The 22847-nt window shown below is 36.9% G+C and overlaps 1 protein-coding gene across 15 annotated transcripts; it reads left to right on the forward strand.

The window, feature by feature from the left end:
• The first annotated feature begins 482 nt into the window (after positions 1-482).
• LOC114290658 (nuclear transport factor 2) lies at positions 483-8652 on the forward strand. Of its 15 annotated transcripts, XM_082898311.1 has the most exons (9): positions 565-695; positions 1393-1463; positions 1763-1971; positions 3110-3410; positions 3495-3932; positions 4247-4368; positions 4474-4539; positions 7808-7871; positions 8057-8652. In XM_082898311.1, the coding sequence occupies exons 3-9, from the start codon at positions 1786-1788 to the stop codon at positions 8290-8292; spliced, it is 1413 nt and encodes a 470-aa protein (XP_082754437.1). In that variant the 5' UTR covers positions 565-695; positions 1393-1463; positions 1763-1785; the 3' UTR covers positions 8293-8652. The 15 variants fall into 15 exon arrangements, with proteins under 15 accessions (XP_028090400.1, XP_028090399.1, XP_082754449.1 ...); XM_028234599.2 differs by lacking the exon at positions 1393-1463 and having other exon boundaries at positions 483-695; positions 1757-1971; XM_028234598.2 differs by lacking the exon at positions 1393-1463 and having other exon boundaries at positions 483-695; positions 1765-1971.
• Positions 8653-22847: the final 14195 nt, after the last annotated feature.

The following is a 22847-nucleotide window of genomic DNA, read 5'->3' on the forward strand; positions in this document are numbered from 1 at the left end:
CCATCATTGCAAGTAGGGAGACAAGGAGAGAGTGTAAATAGAGGATCCTAATTCTACTAGTAGTACTAGAAGAAAAGCCTGCATACGTCCTTTTTCGTGCATTTTTTGAAAGGAAGAAAAAAAAATGATTTTTGTTATTGTTGTTTTTTTTTTTTAAATGTGTAAAAATGTAAAGTAATGGTGTGACTCACATAAATACAAATTGATTTTTTTTCTAATTGTCAAATTAACAAATAAGTTATAATTTGGCCCAAAAAAAAAAAATAGTTGAGTTTGTAGAGTTTGGGAACTTTTTTTTAAGTTAAAATTAAAAAATTCGTTTAAATTAATTTTTAATTTTTTTTTTAAAATAATCATAATTTAAATATAATATTTTATCTTATTAAATTTTTAATTATTATAAAAATTATAAAAAAATAAATATAATATTTTTTTAATTTTTTAATTAAAATATGTATTACTAACTAATTTATTCCCAGCCTAACGCATCCCAACCCACGTAGCTAAAGGAGCCAGTCAATGAGCCGAACTGTTCCTCCATTCCATTCCATCCCTCTCCATCTCTTTCCATCTCTCTCTCTCTCTCTAAAGCACACTCTTTATTTCTCTCTCTACACTGCTCTGAAGGCACTGAATCAATCTTCTTCTCCTCATCATCACCATCTCTCTACCCTTCTCAAGCATTCAACCAACAGGTACTTCTCACAATTTATTACTTATTGGGTCTTTCGAATTAAAAAAATGCGAGCTTGAGAATGTTCTGTATGAGTCACACATGCATTGATTATCAAATCATTGCTTAGTTAATTCATACTGATTATCAAATCATTGCTTAGTTAATTCATACAAAGTTGTCACATTTATGTTAGGTAATTTGATATTTTATTTTTTTATTCTTTAATTTTTCTCGAATGATCACCCATTACGATACTCATTGATGTGGCAGTTCAGTATTTGAATTTTGAAAGATTCTTTTTTTTTGTCAAAAATTTATTTTATTTTTGCTTTTTAACGCAATTATTGCTTGAATTACTAGTATATTTATATTTTCTATTCAATTCATTGTTCTGGGTTTTAATTTTTTAATTTTGTACATTTAGGTTCCAACGGTTGTTTGAGAGATCTAATGCTCGCTTTCCTCTGTTAGCTGTAGTCGAATGGTCTTTCCTCACAAACTCATAAATTGTTTAAATTTTATTTATTTTTTGTTTTAACTTTTTTTTTTTAATTTTAGGGTTTTTTGAGAAATGCAAATGTGGGTAATTTTTATTCCAATTTTGATCATGATATGTATGCACATTCATACATCCTCTAATTTCCCTATGCATATTTCCTAAATTTTGAGCTTGTTCAATTATTGATATATTTTGAGCAATCGGTATTAACTCTTAGGGTTTTGGGCTTCGGTCAACTGTCATTTGGTAAATCTGAAAATTTGTGGTGTGAAAAGCATTACTGTCAATAGATAACCTTTTACTAACTTCAATTTCTTCTTTAGTGAAGTTTGGTCTTTAATTGAAGTTGTACATCTGTTTTGTTGCTCATTATCCAGATTTCAGAAATCAATTATCAGATGGGGACTTAGTTTTTCTTAATTACCTACAATATGCAAGACTACTATGCTAATTTTGTTTGCTTTTCTTGTTTATATTTGCAACTACCACTCCCAAATTTGTTGCAGAATCTGTTTTTATGTATATATATATATATTTTTTATATATTTTTTCTAATGAAAAATTGGGAGATAATTTTGTAGTAATACAGGATTGTTGGGATTTCAGTAGAATGGCCATGCAAACAGCAACTCTTCCTATTCCTCCCACTGCTCAAGTGGTTGGAAATGCTTTTGTCGAGCAGTATTACCATATTCTTCACCACTCACCGGAGTTGGTTCACCGGTTTTATCAAGATTCAAGTGTGCTAAGTCGGCCAGAGACCAATGGTGTAATGATGTCGGTGACGACGATGAAAGTAAGTTTATTATAGACTTCTGTTTGAGTTATTGATGTTATCGTCTTTAGATAAATTATTTACCAATAAAATTGTAATATGGAGGCATATGCTTTTTTTAATTTTTTATTTTATACTTTTAATACGTTTGTAGATTTAATTTAGTGGTAGCATTTATGGAAGTAATGAGGGAAAATAAATTAAGATGTTTTGCTCATAAACAATAAAGACTGATGATGTACTAGTTAGGAAGGGTGATTTTATCCAAATTGATGGTAATGCTAGGAGGTGAGGAGACTGAAATTATCATGGGATGAGATAATGCAGAAAGACATGTTATCTAGTGGTTTAACTAAAATTATGGCTCTTGATTGAGCAAATGGTAAAACAGTTCATGTATCCAATCCAAGTTGAGTTGAGATGAGGTTTAGTTGTGTTGAGTAACGATATAATTTATTATAGCTGATTATCTTTGGTGGTGATGATACTTTGTTGTACCAAAAGCTATATAAGCACCACAAATATTGCATCCCCTGCTACACTTGGTGTTCTTTTTGCCTGTGCCATCTATTGGCTACCATGTATTGAAATCCTGGAGACAACTTCCCATTCCCATGTGTTGTTCCAAATTTTCTGATGGCTAAGGCTACTGCTGAAATGTTGGTATGAGGGTCGCGTACATTGTTCTTAAAACATTAAGCCAGTTTGATTCTAGATGGATGCTCACTCAAATTCAGGCTCATTCTTGTTAACATGTTAACGATGGGGTTTATATTAGATTCATTAATAACCAGTGCAACAAAAGGAGCAAAGTAGCTCCAACTTTGCAGAACCACATCCCATGTCAGTTTAGGTCTCTCCTCCTCGAATTTTTTCATTTATGATGATGGTATAATTCTTGTTTATAGTTTCATCTACAGGTGTTTGTTGTATAACATGTCTAAATACTCTTTTAAGTTTTTATAGTGTACACTATTCCTCTGACTCTTTTTTTGGATTTTGTTGATACTTTGAGTGGTTGATCAGTGAATAGGGATATATATCTTCCTCATTTTTGTTTGCATACACTGGTGGTTCTCCTCAGCATTGTATAATTTAGTAAATAGTGTCTTTCTTGTTAATAACTCAATTCTGATTATACATCCATTCATTCGAGCAGGGCATCAATGACAAGATTTGTTCCTTCGATTACAAGAACTACAAGGCAGAGATAAAGACTGCAGATGCTCAGGAGTCTTTCAAGGATGGGGTGATTGTTCTAGTCACTGGGTGCTTAACTGGAACAGACAACATAAGAAGGAAATTCGGACAAACTTTTTTCCTTGCTCCACAAGACAAAGGGTACTTTGTCTTGAATGATGTTTTTAGGTATATGGAAGATAGTGATCCATTGGAAAGTAATAAGGTGACAGTTAATGGAATGCATGAGGCCCCGTTAGCTCCCCAGATGCCTGATCCAGGTAAGGTGTACTTTGGATTTTCTTGTTCAATTAATTTGAAATTATGAGAAAAGCTTTTGGCATCATCTTCATTTTTGTTTCTAGAGTCTGTTCATGTTTTTGATCCTCCAATGGTGGAGGATTCTACAACTTCTCTCATAGAGGAGGTTCAAAATGTTGAAGAGAAAGCTCATGATCCAATGGACAATGAGAGACAATTGTTTTATGAGAAAGAAGTGATTGTGGATCCTGAACCTCTTTCAAACAAGAATCACCTCCCTGCAGTTACAGAATCAGCTTCATCTACTGCCCAAGAGGATACTCCAAAGAAGTCTTACGCGTCAATTGTAAGTTCACAAACAAAGAAAGGGGGTTCAGGGACTATTAAAGTTTATGTACCAGCTAATACTTCCAGAGTGGCTCATACAAAGACTGTGAAACAGACTCTGGGTTCAGTAGCACATGCTCCAATGCCTGAAGCATCGTCACCTAGTGCTTCTGGTAGTGTCAATGCCCTTGAAAGTGGGAATGCTCAGGAGGAAGGTAGTGATGCTTTTTATTACTTGCTGTTTCAAACCACAGAGTGACCCTCTGTTTAAAAACACTGATGCTTTTTATTACTTGTAGTTTAAACAGTGTGGCCTTCGCTTCTCAAAAACTTGTTTTGTTGAAGACACGTATACATGAAAACAAAATTTTGTGCATCTATTCTTTTATGCCAAAATGAAATCATATTTGAGATGTGAAGACTGTGTTGGAATGATTTGGTATCATGAAACTAGCTCTCCTGTTACTTCTTCCCAACTCTTACATTAAAATATGTTGCATTTTTTAGTAGTTACTTTTACTTTTAATAGTTGAGGGTCACTCCATTTATGTCCGGAACTTGCCTCTAAATGTGACGGTTGCTCAGCTGGAGGTGGAGTTTAAGAAATTTGGACCAATTAAGGAAGGAGGTGTCCAAGTTAGAAGTAACAAGGTCAGATTTATACAAGTGATTTTGTATTATGTATTGTTCTTCATTTGATACAGCATTTGCTTCAATGACCTTCCATTGAGTTTGTTTTGTTTCTTTCTTGTCCAGCAACAGGGTTTCTGTTTTGGCTTTGTTGAATTTCTAAGTTTGAACTCCATGAATAATGCAATTCAGGTGTGTGTTTAATAAATTATCAACTTCCAATTTTTCTGTTGATTTTCATAAATTTTGGTTAGTATTACTATTAGGATACAAGATTTTTGTTTCTTCTTCATGCGTGTGCAGATATAATTCTTAAGTCCAAAATTAAATCTTTAGCCATACTATTTGGTGCACGTCTTGATTTGGATGCCACTGTCTCCAAACCAGGCAACCCAAAAATTGGTTGCCACATCAGCAAAACACAAAAATGACTAGTTAGATTGAATTTTGCTCCAGTGCAAGTCATGTGAAGAATGATGGTATGGTAAGCACATATTGATTTCTACTTGCCATTGAGGTGTGGCAGCTTCGACGCCAGGCGGATACTTTAGCTTGTTAATGTAATCATTAGTGCTTTATTAATTTTAATCCAGCTTGATATGCACAATGCGTTGTTTTCCATGTCCAATAGATACATTTCATTTTATGGGGATATTCTATTCCGACCATAGGAGACTTGAGAAGAAGTAAATTTAAAGAAGAGGGTGTGGGTACATATGTTAAAATCTCGTACATGGCATGCCATGTCACTATCTCCAAGAACTTTTGACCCACATGTCAGCTTCATGAAATGACTCATGGACCAATCTGACATTTCCATGTATTTTAATGTTTCCCTCTGAGGCCAAGCTATGTCAGCCGAGGCTAACATACCCCATTCCTTAGCCTCGAGCCTAGATGCCTAGGACCATCCTCTAGTGCACCTCAGCACCATCGGTTCAACTGAGCAACTCTGTATCCGAGCATGTCCCCAAGTCCGTTATCTCCAGTGATATTGCCAAAAAGCATCTTGATTCTCATGTCAGTCCAGGTCAGGAGCAAGGCCTGGGACCTTTGGGGATAAATGGCTTGAGTCTTGACAGCTAGAGTCAAGGGTTTGTTAAGGATCTCATCTTCCTCCAACAAAATACTTACACGTAGAGAAAGAGATCTCCACAAGAGTACAACTCTAGACCATGACAAAGACGGATGGCGTGCTCCTTTCTCTGCTATACTTTAAGAATATTTTAGACTGTTGCTATAAGTTATAACCATGAAGACCTTTTGAAAATTTTGGTATTAAAAATGGCCTTTGCCTCCATGATGTCAAGCTAAGGAAAGCGAATCACCTTTCCTCTTGTTTCTACTCAAGCATATGACATGGTGCATTCAGGTGAACTGTCATCCAAGGCTGGACTCTCTTATAAATAGGTCACCACCCCCATGGTTACATACATATAGGGCCCTTCTCCTCCAACTAGTTTGGAGAGTTTGATTCTCTATTTCTACTCTCTTTCCATCCAAGACCGGTTCAACTACTTTGGCAGGCTTTCTTCATCTATATGTTTATCATAATTTCTCAAAGGGCTCCACAATCAACTTACTCACCCTCTGGGAAAGAGTAGTACTCACTTTGCATAGTGTCTCCTTAAATGAGTGGCAAGCCTCCCTCTGACACCCACTCAGTCTTAGCCCGTTGTTCAACTGGGGGTTGACCAGCTCAGCTATATGTCTGATAGTCTTTCTAGTATGCATCAGGCCCAACAATTCACATTTGAGAGCCTGTTGGCTTTACAAAGGGGCCACATGATCCCACCACCATCAGCTTAACCCATAACTCTTCCCGCTCTAACTGATTCTGGTTGGGAGCCCTCTATGTAAATCCTCTGCCTCCTAATGGGAACCACTTAACCAGAGGCCCTACTCCTCTGGTTTCCTCAATCGAGGGTCCCTCCTTGTGGATGGCCTCCATTGTCTTCCCTTAGATTCTCATACAGCTCCTTCCGTCAAAACCTCAACTTACCTGGAATCAAGTTAAGGATCACGTCCGAGCCTTCTTCCCGCAAGAGAGCTCATCCGTCCCCGTGGGCTCCAACCTTGACCTTCATCCAACATCCACCATACCCCCATAAAAATTGTGAATATGCCCTTTTTGGAGGGCATATTCACAATTTTTCCTTTTCGCAAACAAGGCTTATACTTGGTACATTAACCTTCCTTGGGTTCCGTCTCCTCTTGAGAAGACAGTGTCAAGAAGTTCCATGCAAAGCAACATCTATGACAGGGATTTTGCTGTGTCCTGAATTTTCCAAAATATTTGTTTCCCCTCAATTCTGATGGTGGAGATATCAGCAATTGCTAGCTGATTCACATGAAGTGATGGTCTGTGATGTGTAATTTAAGAATAATGTGGTGTTCTAGTAATGAAGTGCTGTTATATTTATTGAGAGAAGCATACCAAGCCGTATTCTGGTAATAACGAATTGCTGCATCCTTGGATATGGAAGTGCCGAACAGGCTTGCAAAATCACAATGTCGTACGGACTCTTGCGCCCAGTTTCTTTTAACAGCATTACCAAATTTTCATTCCTCTCCAATAGACCAAGCCTTCTGCCAAAAGAAGACATCACTTTACAAATGATCTTTGAGGAAAGTACAACCTTTTCAATTCAGCACTTGGGAGGGTGTCAACCAAAATCTATTTTTCTACCAATTTAGTGAATCCACGTGTGCAAGAAGGGCTTTCTTCCAACTAAATTCCAACCGCTTGTATCGGTCATACCACTTGGGAGTAAATCAATATGTATAGGTCATAGCTGTAGATATGCTCAATATGCAATATATATTCAAGACTTCTCTCCTTACCATGCCCAACTTTTTGATACATATCCCAATATCCTAAGATTTAGGTTTAAGATGATTGATGCTTGGATATGCACCCGCACCTGATACACATACAAGAGTCCGTGTAAACATAGCTTCTAGGTGCAACTTTCTTCCTTTCCTTCCTTTCTTTTTTTGTTCCCCTTTTAATTGATTTCTTTTCTTTTGTTCTTTGTGGTTCATAATACATATTACACTAGTCAATGAAGATTCTATTAACAAATATGAATATCAGAAAGAAAGTCAAAAAGTAATTGGGGGAGGATAATTTGGTTTTGTATCCATGGTATGAAGTTGAGTGTGATCATTCAATGTACATGAACAAAATTATTCTTCTTTTGCCTTTAAAATTGCTATTTATTCCCTTTATTATTTGAGCTTCTTCTTGAAGTCAACAAATACAATCTGTGTTTCTGGGTTTGGATGGCTGATATAGTTTTGGTATGCCATTAAGCTGACATTTATGTGAAACTTTGCTTGCTTGTCCTAGCAATCAAATGTCTGTTGACTGCAGAACCGTTGGCCATTTCTTATGCTAACTTTAATTTATAACTTTCAGATAGCTTATTTATTTGATAATATGGAAATATGATTTCAGGCTTCACCCATTTCTATTGAGGGCAGGCAAGCTGTTGTTGAGATAAAGAGAACTACCACTCGAGGCAAGTGAAAGTTTATCAGCTTTTTGATAATTTTTTTCCTCTGTTACTTCCAGTGTAAAAAAATTGACAGTTAATTTATAATCTATTAAAAAAAAATGAAAAATCATAAAAGGCAAAACTTGTTGATGGTTGACAGTTGGTTAAGAACTTGAAATGATAGTTTTGGATGCTGCTGGTTCTTGCAGTTGGCAGTGGGAGAGGTAGGTTTCCTCCTGTGAGAGGAGGGTTTCGAAGCGATAGTTTTAGGGGCCGCAGAAACTTTGCTGGTGGACGGGGCTATGGAAGAAATGAATTTGGGAACCGGGGTGACTTTTCAGGCCGAGGTAGAGGTCCAGGTGGACGCAGTGGAGAAGGTTATCAGCAAGGAAGAGGGAGAGTTGGTCATCGAGGTGAATTTAATCAGAATGCCGTTTTAGCGTGAAGAAGTGCATGTAGAGATTTTTTGACACCAATTTTTGCCGAGTGTTGTTTTTCTTGCCATGATCAACACTTGAAGGTTAATGACTTAATCGTAGCGACTTCATCAGAAAGTTAAGAAGGTTTCTGACTCTTGAGTCGGGGTTGGCTGGAGAAAGGCATTCGCTGTAGTTTCACGTAATTCTTTTCTAAAGAATTTTGTGTAGGGTGGTGGCCTTTCCTCACAGGGTAGATTGTAACTCTACCGAATCTTCATGTCATTTTCTGGTTTATGATAGTAATTCTCTCATTGAAGTTGAGAAATTGTAGATCTAAACTGTTCAGGAGATGACGATGGATATCATATGGGTTTTTGTTTTTTGCAGTTGCTTTTGTTTCTTATGGTGATGACAAACCTTGCTTGGATTTAGACTAGGTCAGTCAACGGATCAGATTTAATCTCAGAATCCGATTGGAAAAAAAATCAAAATCCTTTAATGAATATTTGCCTCGAAAATCCGAGACAAATATTTGTAAAGAAATATATTTTTTTTTATTCAAATGAAAACAAAAACTTGTACCGGTGTCGATAGATCTTAATAGTTGAATTTTCATTAAATTCTAATTCTCAATTATTAAGGTTTATTAGTAATTTATTTAATAAGTTCTAATTATCATAGTATCTATTCGATAATAAATTAACTTATTAGAATCTATACGTAAGTTTTTTGTGTTATTAAAGTATATAATTTAATGATTTGAGTTAAAATTGAAATACAATGATATTAAAATCAGACATCTTAAAATAAAGTAGTTTGTTTCAATTTTTTTATTACAGAGAAATCTCTAATTTTTTTAGCTGAGTTGTGTATAAAAGGAAGTAAAAAAATTCGTACAATAATACAACGTCAAGTACAATAATACAAGTTGCAACAATTAAACTTTTAAAAAATTAAAAAAGAAGTGTGACTTATATGTATTTTTAAATAATATAAATATTTTTAATACTCAAGTTGAGGAGTCAAACACCCCGTCCCGCTCTGCTTCGCTGCCAACCCACGATGGGTGAGAAGGAATAAAAGAAATTAAATTAAATAATTTATACTTTTAAGACTACCATAATATATATATGGATAAAAATTATACTATGCTATGAGATTACGTGTCATTTTTTTTTTTTTTGTTATTTGTTTGGCCTGTCGGTCAAAGTAGTATTTAACGTCCGACTTTTCTTAAGGGGTTCCAAGTAAAAATTTGAATTTTATGTTATTTGAAGTGACTGATCATAAATTATGTTGGTTTGTTTTTTAAGATTTATATTTAAAATGTTATAAATTAATTTGATAATAAATATTATTTTTTGGAAGATCAGAAATAATTTTTAAAAATTTAAAAATATATATTTTTTGATATTTATTTTTATCAAATTAATTTATATTTTTTAAAATAAATTTAAAATAATTTTTAAAAAATCAAATCAAACCCACCGCATGTCATTTTTAAAAATGATGGAAGGTGGTTACAGATAATAGAATGGGTTGGGAATGAATTAAGATTTTTTATGTTTTTTTATCAATAATAATTTTACTGTGATAATTTTATTATTTAAATTAAAAATTAAAATGACATCATTTTGAAATAATTAATTTATAATAAAAAATATATGACATCATTATTTTACTTTAATTTTGAACTTATGCTGGTGAATAATAATCTTTACTAACATGTCTTTCATGAAACAAAATAATGGTTGACATAGCATATCTAATTTTTAAAAGAGATAGGTTGCATTTCCTAATTCAGATCTTCTAAATATATCCCTAATAACACGATTAAAATTTATGTGAAGCAATCTCATACTCTCATATTTTTTTCTCTTAATTTCACATTATTAAAGGTGAAATTGAAGGGATAAAATAAAGGGGATAAATAAATTTTTTTTTAAATAATTATATTATAAAAAAAATTACAAATAAAATATAAATTAAAAAGCGCTCAAATGATAAAGGGTCATGCTACATCCCCTAAAAACATCCCCCTAATCCCCCTAATTTCCATATCAAGTAAAAAAAAAAAAAAAAAGTTGCCAAAATTGGAAATTAGGGGGATTAAGGGGGAAGTTTTTAGGGCTCCAAATCATTTCCCAATGATAAATTCATTTTTAAATCTTCTTTAATATTTTATCTAAAAGGACGTGATTAAACAAAATCTTCGGCTTTATCACCATTCTTGTTTTGAGTAATGTTAGGTATCATGAAAAAAATATTATAAAAATTATTATAAAAGATTATTCATCATAAGATTACACATACATAAAAACAACACACTAATCAAAAGATAAAAAATCTTCATAAAACATTTCATGATATTTTTTTTTTATGAACTTGTTTCACTTTTATCTTCCATCTCTCTCTCCTCTTCATTCTGTGTGTTCAGAGCCGACAATACCTCAGCTTTGGCTTCAGATTCGCTCCGGCGGAGGGACGAAGAAGACCGACCACCGAACCCATCGCCAAGGACACTGCCACACGGCGACGCGGCGACCTCGATCTTCATCTGGGAGTCGGACAAACGGCTTTCCTTGTTTTCTTTGCAGCGACCCGAGTCTCCCTCTTCATCCCTTCTCTCTGTTCCTCCTCCTCCGCAATCACCACCACTGACAGCGGCATTGTCTACCAAGACTGCCACAAGCACACCTTCGCCGTCTATACCCTTAAAGTAGTCCGCGGCGACATCGCGTTTGATCGACGATTCCGCCAAGAAACAAGTCGCTAGATGGTGGATTGATCTGGACTCCGACGTTGCTCAGTTGTACATCGTGATAAAAAAACCCCTTCTCTCTCTCTCAACATATTTGGATGTTAGAAATTGGACGTCCTTGTGGCATGACCCTTAGAACCTTTTGAACCTCATTCAAATAGGTTTTGAATTTAAATTCAAACCTATTTGGATAGCCACTCAGGATATATATCTATCATATCATGTTATGGATAGATGATATAGATATCAGATATTATCTCATTTAACAAATGGATAAATGAGATAAATAGATTATATATCTGATATATGGGATATGAGTGATTAAGTGGAAAAACAACGTATTTTTTTTTTTTTTTTCAAGATACTGACTCTCTCCCAAAATAACGATCAAAGCCATTTGCACTGTGGTTTGTGTGGGTGATATTCAATATTGTAATATCACTTCACTGCTGGGTTGATTGACTAGATTCAAGAAGCACGTGATTTATCCACGAGGTTTTAGCTGGGTTGATTGACTAGATTCAAGAAGCACGTGATTTATCCACGAGGTTTTAGATCAAAAAAAGGTATGATCTAAACTTTTTATTACGCTGCATGTTTTATACTTTAATTTACATTGGTATCAGAGCCATTGATGGATATTTTCGTGTTTCCTTTAATCATGTGTATATTTTTACATGTGTATGTTTACATTATATACATGAATGTTTGTAAAGGAGGAAAAAAATCTACTTTGATTAGATTAAGAGCATAAATATTTTTTTATGTTCATTAATGTCTTTTTTTCATACCATAAACGGTTTTATTTTGAAAAAATGAGTCCGGCAGTACAAAAATCGGACCAGAAAACACCTGGGAAGGCGGCGCGTGTGATTCACGCGCTGTATGATGCCTCCCAGCAGCGCCACGCGCCACCACGCGCAGCCACGCGCTCCCACGCGTCGGCGGTGCTGTCCACGCACGCGCGCCGCGTGCCGGAGCCGAGCGCCGAGCCGCGTTTGAGCCGTGTGTCGAGCCGCTCCGAGCCGGTGCTGAGCCGCGCCGTTTTCCTCATGCGGCTTGGCTAGCTTGGCTGCTTATGCCTTAGGCTCTGTTTGTTTGTTTTTAATTCTGAATTGCGTTAATTGGCCATAATTTATTCGTTATAGCTTTGTTTTAAGCATGGTTGGTACCGTTACACTCAGAATTAAATTTTATATCTTCTGTAAAATTTTGAAAATTTTACGAAAATAAAAAATATTTTTTTTGTGTTAATAATTCATTTTTTATGCTTTAAAATGATTCTGGTATTGCATAAATAATTTTCTGGGGTTGAAATTTTTATTGTGGACTTCTGAAATGTTTTACTATCTACTGGTAATATTGTCTCAATTTATCAGTTTCTGGATTTTTTATTTCTAATTTTATGTGTGTTTATTAGTTATTTAAAATTGCAGAATATTTCAGAAAAATTCCAGAAAATTTCAAAATGATGTACACTTTAATTATGGCATAATCCGAATATTGAATACAGCATATTTTTTTTTGGGTTTGTAATATGTTGTAATTAGAAGAGCATGATTATTTATTTATTTATTAGAATTCCATTATTAAATAAATATAGCACGAGTTATTTGTAGATTTACATTAAAATGCTATTGTATGGTATTTATCATGCTTTGTATATGCCATAGTCAGTGGGAGGTTATTCGGTTGAGAGAAATCTTTGTAGATTAACTCCTGAAAACCAATGTTTTGCGCATAAATTAATTAAATTTTGGATAATTGTCACATGTGGCGCAAGAGATGATTACGAGCATAGCGGATTTTCGATCTTGCGACTTGTGTAATATTGTCACTATTTAATTTAGATTTTTGCGACAAAATTATATTATGCTAATCAAATTAATCCCAATGCGAATTTCTCTTTAAATTGATTTAGCTTATGGAAGTTAATTTGGTTGACCTAGACTTAGTAGAGATGTTCAAATGTGAACAAACTAATCCCATTCTTTAGATGAGCAAAAGTCTTGGAGACTTTAGGTCAAACCTTAATTGAGCCAAAGTAAGGAAACATGACTCAAAGTCGTCGTGTTTTTGTTGCCTTGTTTGGCACAATAAAAACTAATGTGTGCGCTATAGTTAGCGGTACGCTACATAGTTTTGGTTGGCGAGTTTTGGAGTTATGAAATTAGTAAGCCCTCAATAGATCTGTATATGATCTTGACTAATGAGCTGCGCGGATTGACTTTGTAATTTGACTTGTAAATAATGTTACATCATTGGATGAAGTAACATTCAAGAGTTACGTCATCCAAGAAATGCAAGCTTAAATAAATTAGTCATTAAGTGTAAGACGAGTAGCCAGTACGAGCAGTGTTTTGCTCTCTACCCAATTTTTGGGAGTGGATTGAGCGAAATTTCATGCACTATAATAGTGTGCGTTGAAATATCACGTGAAGTTAAAAGATTAGTGCTTAGAAGCTGCAAAATCTATTAACACTGAGTGAAAAGATTAGCGCTTAGTGGCTGCAAAATCTATTAGTATTGCCAACTTGTCTAAGTCTGGACACTTACTGTTTCCACACTTGAGTGTGAAACATGGATGAGGTGCTTCTTTGTGTGATTCCTTTGCTAGGCTAACGTTTTGAATAAAATTTACCACTAAGCGCAAACGTTGCAGCATAGTAATGAAAAGGTCAAGGCTGACAAGGTTGTTATGACTCTAAGAATTTGACGCATCGCTTGTAAGAGCATTGTGTTGAATTAGACTCTTTGGCCTAATTCGCGCTTAAGTTACTTCAGGAGCTGTCATAGTTGATAGCTTATTCTCTCCTTCTTGTGGATAGTAGAATTAATTGCAAGTAACTATGAAGCAAGAAACAGAGATGGCAAGAGGAGTATCGTCATCTTTCAACTAGATGTATTAAAGTGTATGGAGAATAAAATTGACTTGAAGGTGCAGGGGATTAGCACTTACTAGTTAAATTTGCAACTTAGGCGCAGTTGATATCTCCATGACATCCTTTTTATGATCTAGTGAATATGACTTAGTCGTGAGTCATTACCTAGTTGGGCCTAAACCTTTAAAACTTGTCTTCGAGAACTCACACATTAAGATGATTGGAATTAGTTTATGACATTGGTCATGAACCAGTGGCTTATTATACTTAATCACATTAATGAGATGATGACACGATGGTTTGAGTAGGCCTTCTCGGGCCCACTCGCTTATGACATCCTGCTCTCATGTGAATGTGTAACTTTGTTCGCAATGGGTGCGCACAAGTAAGTAGGAAAGCCATAGAAGGTCATTTGTTTTGGCGCATTTAGTCCACTATGATATTTGTGACTAGATATGTGTAAGGGTATGATAGCTAAGCCTCAATCTCGACACATTTATAGATCACGATACGCATCTGAGTCAAGACTATTTGATCTCTCATAAGTCAAAAGTTTTGAGATGATTTTTGAGATTGCACATATGAGGTTGAGATCAATTAGATAAGAGCTTTTGTGCTTTTAGTTTTGACCAAGGTGGCGAGTATCTATTTGAGTTATTTTTAGAAAACTCTGTGAAGAGAGATAGATGCTTAGAAAATTGATTATTCCTAGTACTCAACAACACAATGGTGTAGTAGAGATAAGGAATTAAATATTGTTAATGTTAAGTGGATAATGGCGCAAAATGTTTCCCAATTGGGAATTGCACTAGTTTGTTGCCTATATCCCTAACTAAGTGCCCTCCATATCAAATTTTACACTCCATTTGAGTAATAGGTTAGTGGAGAGCCATCTATGGGCGATCTGTAACCGTTAAGCAGCTTATCTTTATTTTACTTCTCATAAGATTGTGAAGTTAAGACCTAGGGTTCTATAGCGCATTATTGTATGCTGTCTTGTAAACACAAAGGGTCGTGTGGCGCATTATTGTATGCGGTCATGCAAACCCCCAGGTCATGTGAATATAGGTAAGCAGCTTTGTGGTAGTGTAACTAAGTCACATAAAGTTTTATTAGTAAAGGTGACGTGAATAGAGTTTTTGGAACTCTATAAGATAGAGAATTCTAAGCATAGCGCTCTATGTAGCCTAGTTGAGAATGGAAAGAAATTTCCAATATCCTAGGGACAGTGGGAGCGATGTGCCTACTAATGGATTACTCCATTAGAGAAGAATACTCTACATTCTTAGTTGCGTGGTAGCAAATGTGAAAAAAATTTCACGTCATCACTGGGTGATTGAGAGGGAAACATTCATGATTGCTCCGCAAGATGATAAAGAGCCTAGGATAATGCCAAAGGCTCTAGTCTCCTATTTTTTAAAAAGGTGGATCAATGTTGCGCAGTTTAAGACAAAGTCTTTGAGGATTAACCATTTTTATAATTTGGTTGACTTTCCATTATGACGCAAAACTGTTCTAATTTTATGCGTAATTTGGATAGTCATTGTTGAGGCATAAGGCTCGCTAGATACCGAAAAGTCGCACCATTGAGGAAAGTGTAGACCATGAGAAGACTTCCTCCTGGGGAGTGAGGGTGAGGTTATTTTGACTTTCTCCTTGACTTCCTCCTGGGGAGTGAGGTTATTTTGACTTAGGCTTTGATTGACATAGGTTCGGAACATTGATTTGTGGACATTGTGACCCAACTTCTCATTGGAGAATTGGATAAGTAGATCTGTAAGGATTTACCTTATGTTTTTATGGTGAAAAGTTAGGAGCGCAAAAAGGTTGCTAGTTCCAATAAATCTTTTACAACCTAAAACAGTTATCCAAATAGTGGTTCTTAGATTTCGTCAAGCCATGATAGGCCAATGATGATCGATGAAGACCACTGAATCAATGGTCCAAAAGAAGTTTTTCCTTACTTAGGCCAAGTTTGGGAAGACTAAAAAAATGCACTTTTTGTCTTTTTGGACTAAAAAATTGAGGTTGAAAATATGGATGTTTGGGTTAACTTTTTGACTTTTTATTGAAAAATATGTAATAAAAAATTGTAAAAATTGATTTGTAGGGAAAAATTTGAATTGAGAGTTGTGCAGCCGTAATTGTTGACTTTTGGTGAATAGTGTTAACTTTTTAACTTTTTGAGTAACTTTTTGACTTTTTGACTTTTTTGGAAGTACCCAAACTTGGCCTTAGTCATTATGAGCCAGGAATTTATAAGGTTGTCACCACCTAGGGTGGGCAGTCCTCTATTTTAGATATGATGGACATGGGTGATGTAATTTATATGCTCGGATGTACGATCCTTAGGGATTGTTTTGGGAGAATTCATGTTTTGTCTTCGATGACTTACATAAGGAATATCCTAGAACGATTCTAGATGCAAAATTACAAACCCATTGACTTACCTATCGGTAAAAGCCAGAGCCTTAGCTATTAAGTGAATCCTCGGATTGTCTTTGGGAGAAACAGATGACCTATATTCCTCGATCTTTTCTTTATTGTGGGAGCCTAAAGTACGCTATGTGGGCGTATTCGGCATGATAAGTGTTATCTTTGGTAAATAATCAACTGAGTTGTTTAGACATTGAGCTTGCTCATTAGATTGTGGATAAAATGCTTCACTAGTAGTATATTAATTTGCTCATTATTCAATGCGCTAGTTGGGCGCATCTGTACTAGTTGGGCGCACTAAGAATGAACGCAAATTGGTCACCAAAATATCTTTAGAGAGGTTATTGCGCAAGAGGTAGTGATCTTAAATCATTTCATGTGAGGCGCACATGGTGGATTCTGTTGTATATACTTATCGCAAGAGGTGCTGATAAGGCTTATGTTTGGAATCTATAATTGCGCAAGCTGTGGTCAATTTTTTTTTTTAAATCGATCACTTATTTTGAGATGATGGGATGTTGACACTATTATGGTTTGTGTCATAATGATTAGCGGATGATGATGTCAGCAGGCAAGATTGGCTCACTCACACGAGCAATCGCCCTTGGCGCTTGGGAGCGAGCAAGGATGAGACTGGTGGTTTATTTTTATTTGGAGCCAAGAGAGGCTTAAATCATCCACTATGTATGTCGCCTTGGTTATAACCAAGATGAGGTCGTGTTAAGGACCAAACATGGATGTTAGTACCCACTTTCCATGTTGTGCCTGTTATGATTAGCCAGATTCGAGATCTCATTTGGCGCCTAGAAGGCGAGCAAATAGAGAATTCGGGTTAGGCGCTAGAAAGCGACTAGACTAATATCTATACGGTGTATCGAGTATGACGTCACTCTTTATGGAAGAGTTACTCCACCGTAGCATGTATTCATACTATATGTGCTTAGCGACCGAGTAATGAGGTGAGAGAATGGATCCCTGCTTCCTCACCGTGTGAGTCTTACCTGCCATTATTGATATGACTTTCATTTATGTACCCTTTTGTGACTTTTGACTATGTCATAAGGTAATGGATTGATGTTCTGCTATTTTGGTATGTTGCCTGCGGTCATGTATGATTCGGCCTTAAGGGACATCACTAGGAAAGCGGTCAATCCTAAACTAAATGGCATGAGGGCAAAGGGAAGATCATCTAGTATTACACCACCGTTGTATATTCACTGCCGGCAACTCACATCGCTCTGTATGAAAAGCGAATTGAGTGTGGATATATTGCAAGAATTGAGAGGGTCAAACATGCTCTTTTTGAGGGATTAGAGATGTTTTTTGGACCGGTGTAATTAGATGGGTCTGGGGTATATGAGACACTATTTCTTTTCTTTTTTGGTTGATGTCTCTATGCTGGCTCATTTTGAGTTTCTAGTATAGAGCTCCCACATGCAGGTGTTCTCAGCAGTCGCACGGTGCAGTGGCTAGTATGAGATTGTTTATTTTTTGGGAGATTGAGATTGAGACGTGGCAGTGTCATGCCAACTCATGTCCAAGTGGGAGATGTTAGAAATTAGGCGCCCATGTGACATGCCCCTTAGAACCTTTTGAACCTCATCCAAATGGGTTTTGAATTTGAATTCAAACCTATTTGGATAGCCACTCAGGATATATATCTATCATATCATGATATGGATAGATGATATAGATATCAGATATTATCTCATTTAACAAATGGATAAATGAGATAAATAGATTATATATCTGATATATGGGATATGGGTGATTAAGTGGAAAAACAACGTATGTTTGTTTTTTTTTTCAAGATACTGACTCTCTCCCAAAATAACGATCAAAGCCATTTGCACTGTGGTTTGTGTGGGTGATATTCAATATTGTAATATCACTTCACTGCTGGGTTGATTGACTAGATTCAGGAAGCACGTGATTTATCCACGAGGTTTTAGATCAAAAAAAGGTATGATCTAAACATTTTATTTCGCTGCATGTTTTATACTTTAATTTACAGGATCTGAGTAACTCTATAACTATACACATTCATGCATGCATGTATGTATATATGTGTGTGTTAATCTGGAACTTTGATGATGGTGATTGTGCGTGTCAATTTCTAACCACACTACCAATCAAGCACTCAGCTGGAGAGCATCGGCAGAATAGATTAAACCCGAACAACCTGTCAACAAAAAGAAGAGATTCCGGCGGTGGTTCGTCCACTCAGGGGCACTCCGACGATCAAGTCAATTATCTCTCAAAGATAGTAAAAGTGTTTAACTCACTATTCAGAGCATAAAAAGTATACCTTAGACCCATGTGGGTGCCTCTCTTTTATAGCCAACATAATCCTAATCTCAGTAGAAGCTTAACTTCAATGGATTCTGTCTCATTGTTAATCTTGGACTCCCAGTTAGACTGGGATAAACTCTCTAAGAGTCTTATCTTTTCCCAAACTGAAGTTCTCTCTCATTCTAGGACTCTTGTCCCTTATCCGCTTATCCCGGATTCCGGTTTCTTCGCAGATAACCTCGGCCTAGCCGAGATCATCTCTGCGTCATGACCAAGACACATAGCACCTCGGCTGGCACTTCGGTGACACCTCGGCCACGTGTTGTCATTCAAAAATTATGTCCCCACAACTGCTCCTTAGGTTCTATTACCTCGGCATCCTGAGGTGATGGAACCTATATCATTTCTTCTATTTAGCACATCGGCTAAGCTCACTCCATTATTCATTACCGAGGTCATCACTCGCCGACTCAATATGACCAAGACCTATAGTCTGCTTTCATCAATACCTTGGAACCAACAATCAAGTTCGTTCAAGTTTCTCAATCGAAACCGTCCTCCTAGCCGAGGTATTTGCTTCATTAAATCAAGAACTCCAAGAGTTTCATCACGCGTATGAGCTGGCACGCATAGTATTTCAACCGTTTCTGCCACACGTTTTTCCCCTACTGAGCCATATCTGATACGCGCCATTAAGTCGCCTCGTATCTGCGTACGTCATCTGACAAGCATGTCGTCTTAGGCACACTAATTGCCATTTTGCCGCCATTCTGCGTGTTTGATCAAAATCACTTCACTCTCTCCATCTTTTTCCTCCTGCATCTTCGTTCTTGTTCAAACTTTCTCTCTCAAATCCTCCTCGCGAAGCTTTCTGCAACCAATTTCACTCTCTCCCTCCGGTGAGGCTTTCATTGCACTTCTTTGCTTACTACCACCATCTGACACCGGCGTACTTCACACCGGCCTTTTTGTAATCTAAACAATCATTCTTCAATGTTAGGCCGAAGTGTCTTCTTTCCTTATCTGAATGCATACTTTAATTTCTTCTTTCAACGTGGTTGTATGTGTCTTCATTTTACTCTTGTATGATTCTATACTTAGAATAATTTGCATGTCTTTCAAGATACACCTTAACTATGCAATCTCCTCGGGGTATAACACCTCGGTTGTACCCACTAATCGGTTTACTTCGGCTTTGACCTAACACTTGAAAATATTTATCATAATATTTCCACAAGTGTTACTCACAACTTGCCACTTTACTCAAGTCCTCTGTCTTCTATTATTGCAGCATAATCTTGGTTTAATTTTAACTTGTAAATTTTTCTCAAAATTTCAACAAGTGTTAAACCATCTTTCTTTAACATAACCTCGGCTTAACTTCAACTTGTAAATTTTCTCAAAATTTCAATAAGTGTTAAACCATCTTCCTCGGCTTAACTTCTACTTGTAAATTTTTCTTAAAATTTCAACAAGTGTTAAACCATCTTCCTCGGCTTAACTTCAACTTGAAAATTCTAACTCTCAAGCGTCATTCTCCAGCCCTCTGTCCCCTAATGTGAACTTAAGTTTCACTTGGGTTCTCATTAAGCATGTGGCTTTGACCTTGTCGCCGAGGTCAGATTCAAACAAAGACTGGCCGAGGTTGCTAGCCTTGGTCACTTTGTTAATCTGACTGGTATGCACTTGCCTCTCTTCTGTGTCTGATTTTGCCGATGTGACAAGTCCAGGTTAACCCAACTTAATTCAACTCTATTATATACAAGTAAAGTTTCTACTCTGCCATATAATAAGTCTAAGTTATTCGTCATGTTTCGCTTAGAAACATCGCCAACTTAGTTCAACTCTATTATATGCAAGTAAAGTTTCTACTCTGCCATATAATAAGTCTAAGTTATTCGTTATGTTTCGCTTAAAAACATCACCAACTTAGTTCAACTCTATTATATACAAGTAAAGTTTCTACTCTGCCATATAATAAGTCTAAGTTATTCGTCATGTTTCACTTAGAAACATCGCCAACTTGGTTCAACTCTATTATATGCAAGTAGAAACTCTGCCATATAATAAGTCCAAGTTATTCGTCATGTTTTAATCAGAAACATCGCCAACTTGGTTCAACTCTATTAAATGCAAGTAGAAATTCTGCTATATAATAAGTCCAAGCTATTCGTCATGTTTCAATCAGAAACATCGCCAATTTGATTCAACTCTATTATATGCAAGTAGAAACTCTGCCGTATAATAAGTCCAAGTTATTCGTCATGTTTCAATCAGAAACATCGCCAACCTGGTTCAACTCTATTATATGCAAGTAGAAACTTTGCCATATAATAAGTCCAAGTTATTCGTTATGTTTCATTTGGAAACATTGTCATAGGACTGGTCGGTCCTATCACATAGATTTCAAATTAACAAAAATCAAACTAGCACTTTATTGCTTCAGCCGATATGCCCCATTGCCGGTAACCTTTCTCAGGATAAGGTCCCTATCCTTGAACTCTCTTGGGCTAACCTTCTTGTTTGTAAGCCCTAGCAAGTTGTTGCTGGTATGTCCCTAGCCGAATTATTGTTCTATCGCACGTCGCAGGTGGATTTCAACAACATTTTCACGCTTTTTTACATAGGGTTTCAGCTTCCTTTTGCATGTAAAACCAAAAGAATCTCTGTGATATTGCTCTATGGATAAGGGATCGGCCCCCTGCATGGCTTCCACATACTCCTTTGTGGACCTTATGTAAAAGCTCTTTAACTTAGGTCGAGCTCTTCTATTCTCGGACTTAATCATCTAAGCCGAGATCTTGTCTTTTGGAATCTGGGATCTGCTCACTTAGGTTGAGCCCTTGTCTTCTCGGACCTAATCATTTAGGTCGAGATCATGTCTTCTAAGATCTGGGATCTAGGATCTGGAATCTGAGATCTGAGCTCTGGTTTGTTGTATCTAGTGTTATCTTGGCTTCGCTTCGGCGAGTCGTTTCTCTTCTCTTGTTTGGACGCCTTTGTCCCCGGCTTGTCTTCCTCGGCTCTGGCATATTTCTCAATTCTGGCCATGAGCTCCTCCATGCTTTTTGGTAATGTCTTTGCCAATGACTTTCGAAGTGGACAATCATCTTTCAGGCCATTCTTGAAAGACACGACCGCCACCTCTTGGTTGCACTCGGGTATTCGGTTGAACATCTCATAATACCTTTTGGCATAGGCCCTAAGGCCTTCATCCTCACTGATTCTCAGAGTCATCAGGGAATCTACCCTCAACGGCTGTAGTTTGTTTGTCACAAACCTGACCACGAACATCTCGGTCAGGCCCTCCCAGGTTTTTACAATTCTTTTCGACAACTTGTGAAACCAGTCCGATGCAATTTTCCCGAAGGACGAGATGAACACCTTACAGAGCAACGGCTCATTCCCGATGTATAACACCATCGAGTTCAAGTACAAGCCAACGTGAAAGTTTCGGTCCGACTTACCGTCGTATATCTAGAATCTTGGCATGTGGAACGTCTTCGGGGCTTCGAATTTGTCCAATTCTACCGAGAACGTTCTCGGCTTGACCGGAGAAGTTACCTCGGCGTTTTGTCGCTTTCTCTGGAGGTAATCCCTCAGATCCTCCTTGGTCCACCTAAGAGCTCGGCTATCTCTGGATTTTAGCCTTTTTGGTGCACTATTGCCTGTGTCATTGTGAGTCCTTTTGGACTTCTTTCCATCGGTCGTGTCGAAATAGAGTTCCTTCCCTTGAACATCCCGATGTTCTTTGGTGCAGTTTTCTTTGGTTCGACGTGTCTTCTGGGATTCTCCTCTCCTTGATTCTCCATGTCCGACCTCCCGTGAAGGCCAGTGAGAATGTCCCTTTGGTCCTGTCGTGCAGAGGGACTGTAAGAACAGTTTTCTACCCCCCTTTTCGGGCATCTTTCTTGGCCGCTGGAATCGGCGTATCTTGTAACGGGAATGGTGGCTGCATGACGTTGTTTTGCATCATGAAATTGACAACCGTTTGCAGGTCCGCCAATTTGTTCGTCATTCCTTTCACTTCGTCATCCCTCTGCAGGCATCTATCTTTCCATACCTAGAGGTCGTCCTCATTAGAATACCCGTTTCGGTCCAATTTCTTTGGCACGTCGCCTTCCTGGGTGACGTGCTTTTCTCTATGATTTTTATGACGAGTCTCTTCGTTGCAGTTGTCTTCTTCGACGTCAAGGTCAATATGTTTCCC

The sequence above is a fragment of the Camellia sinensis genome, chromosome 1, assembly GCF_055761805.1.
Source record: "Camellia sinensis isolate YWXY chromosome 1, ASM5576180v1, whole genome shotgun sequence".
In the NCBI taxonomy this organism is placed as follows: domain Eukaryota; kingdom Viridiplantae; phylum Streptophyta; class Magnoliopsida; order Ericales; family Theaceae; genus Camellia; species Camellia sinensis.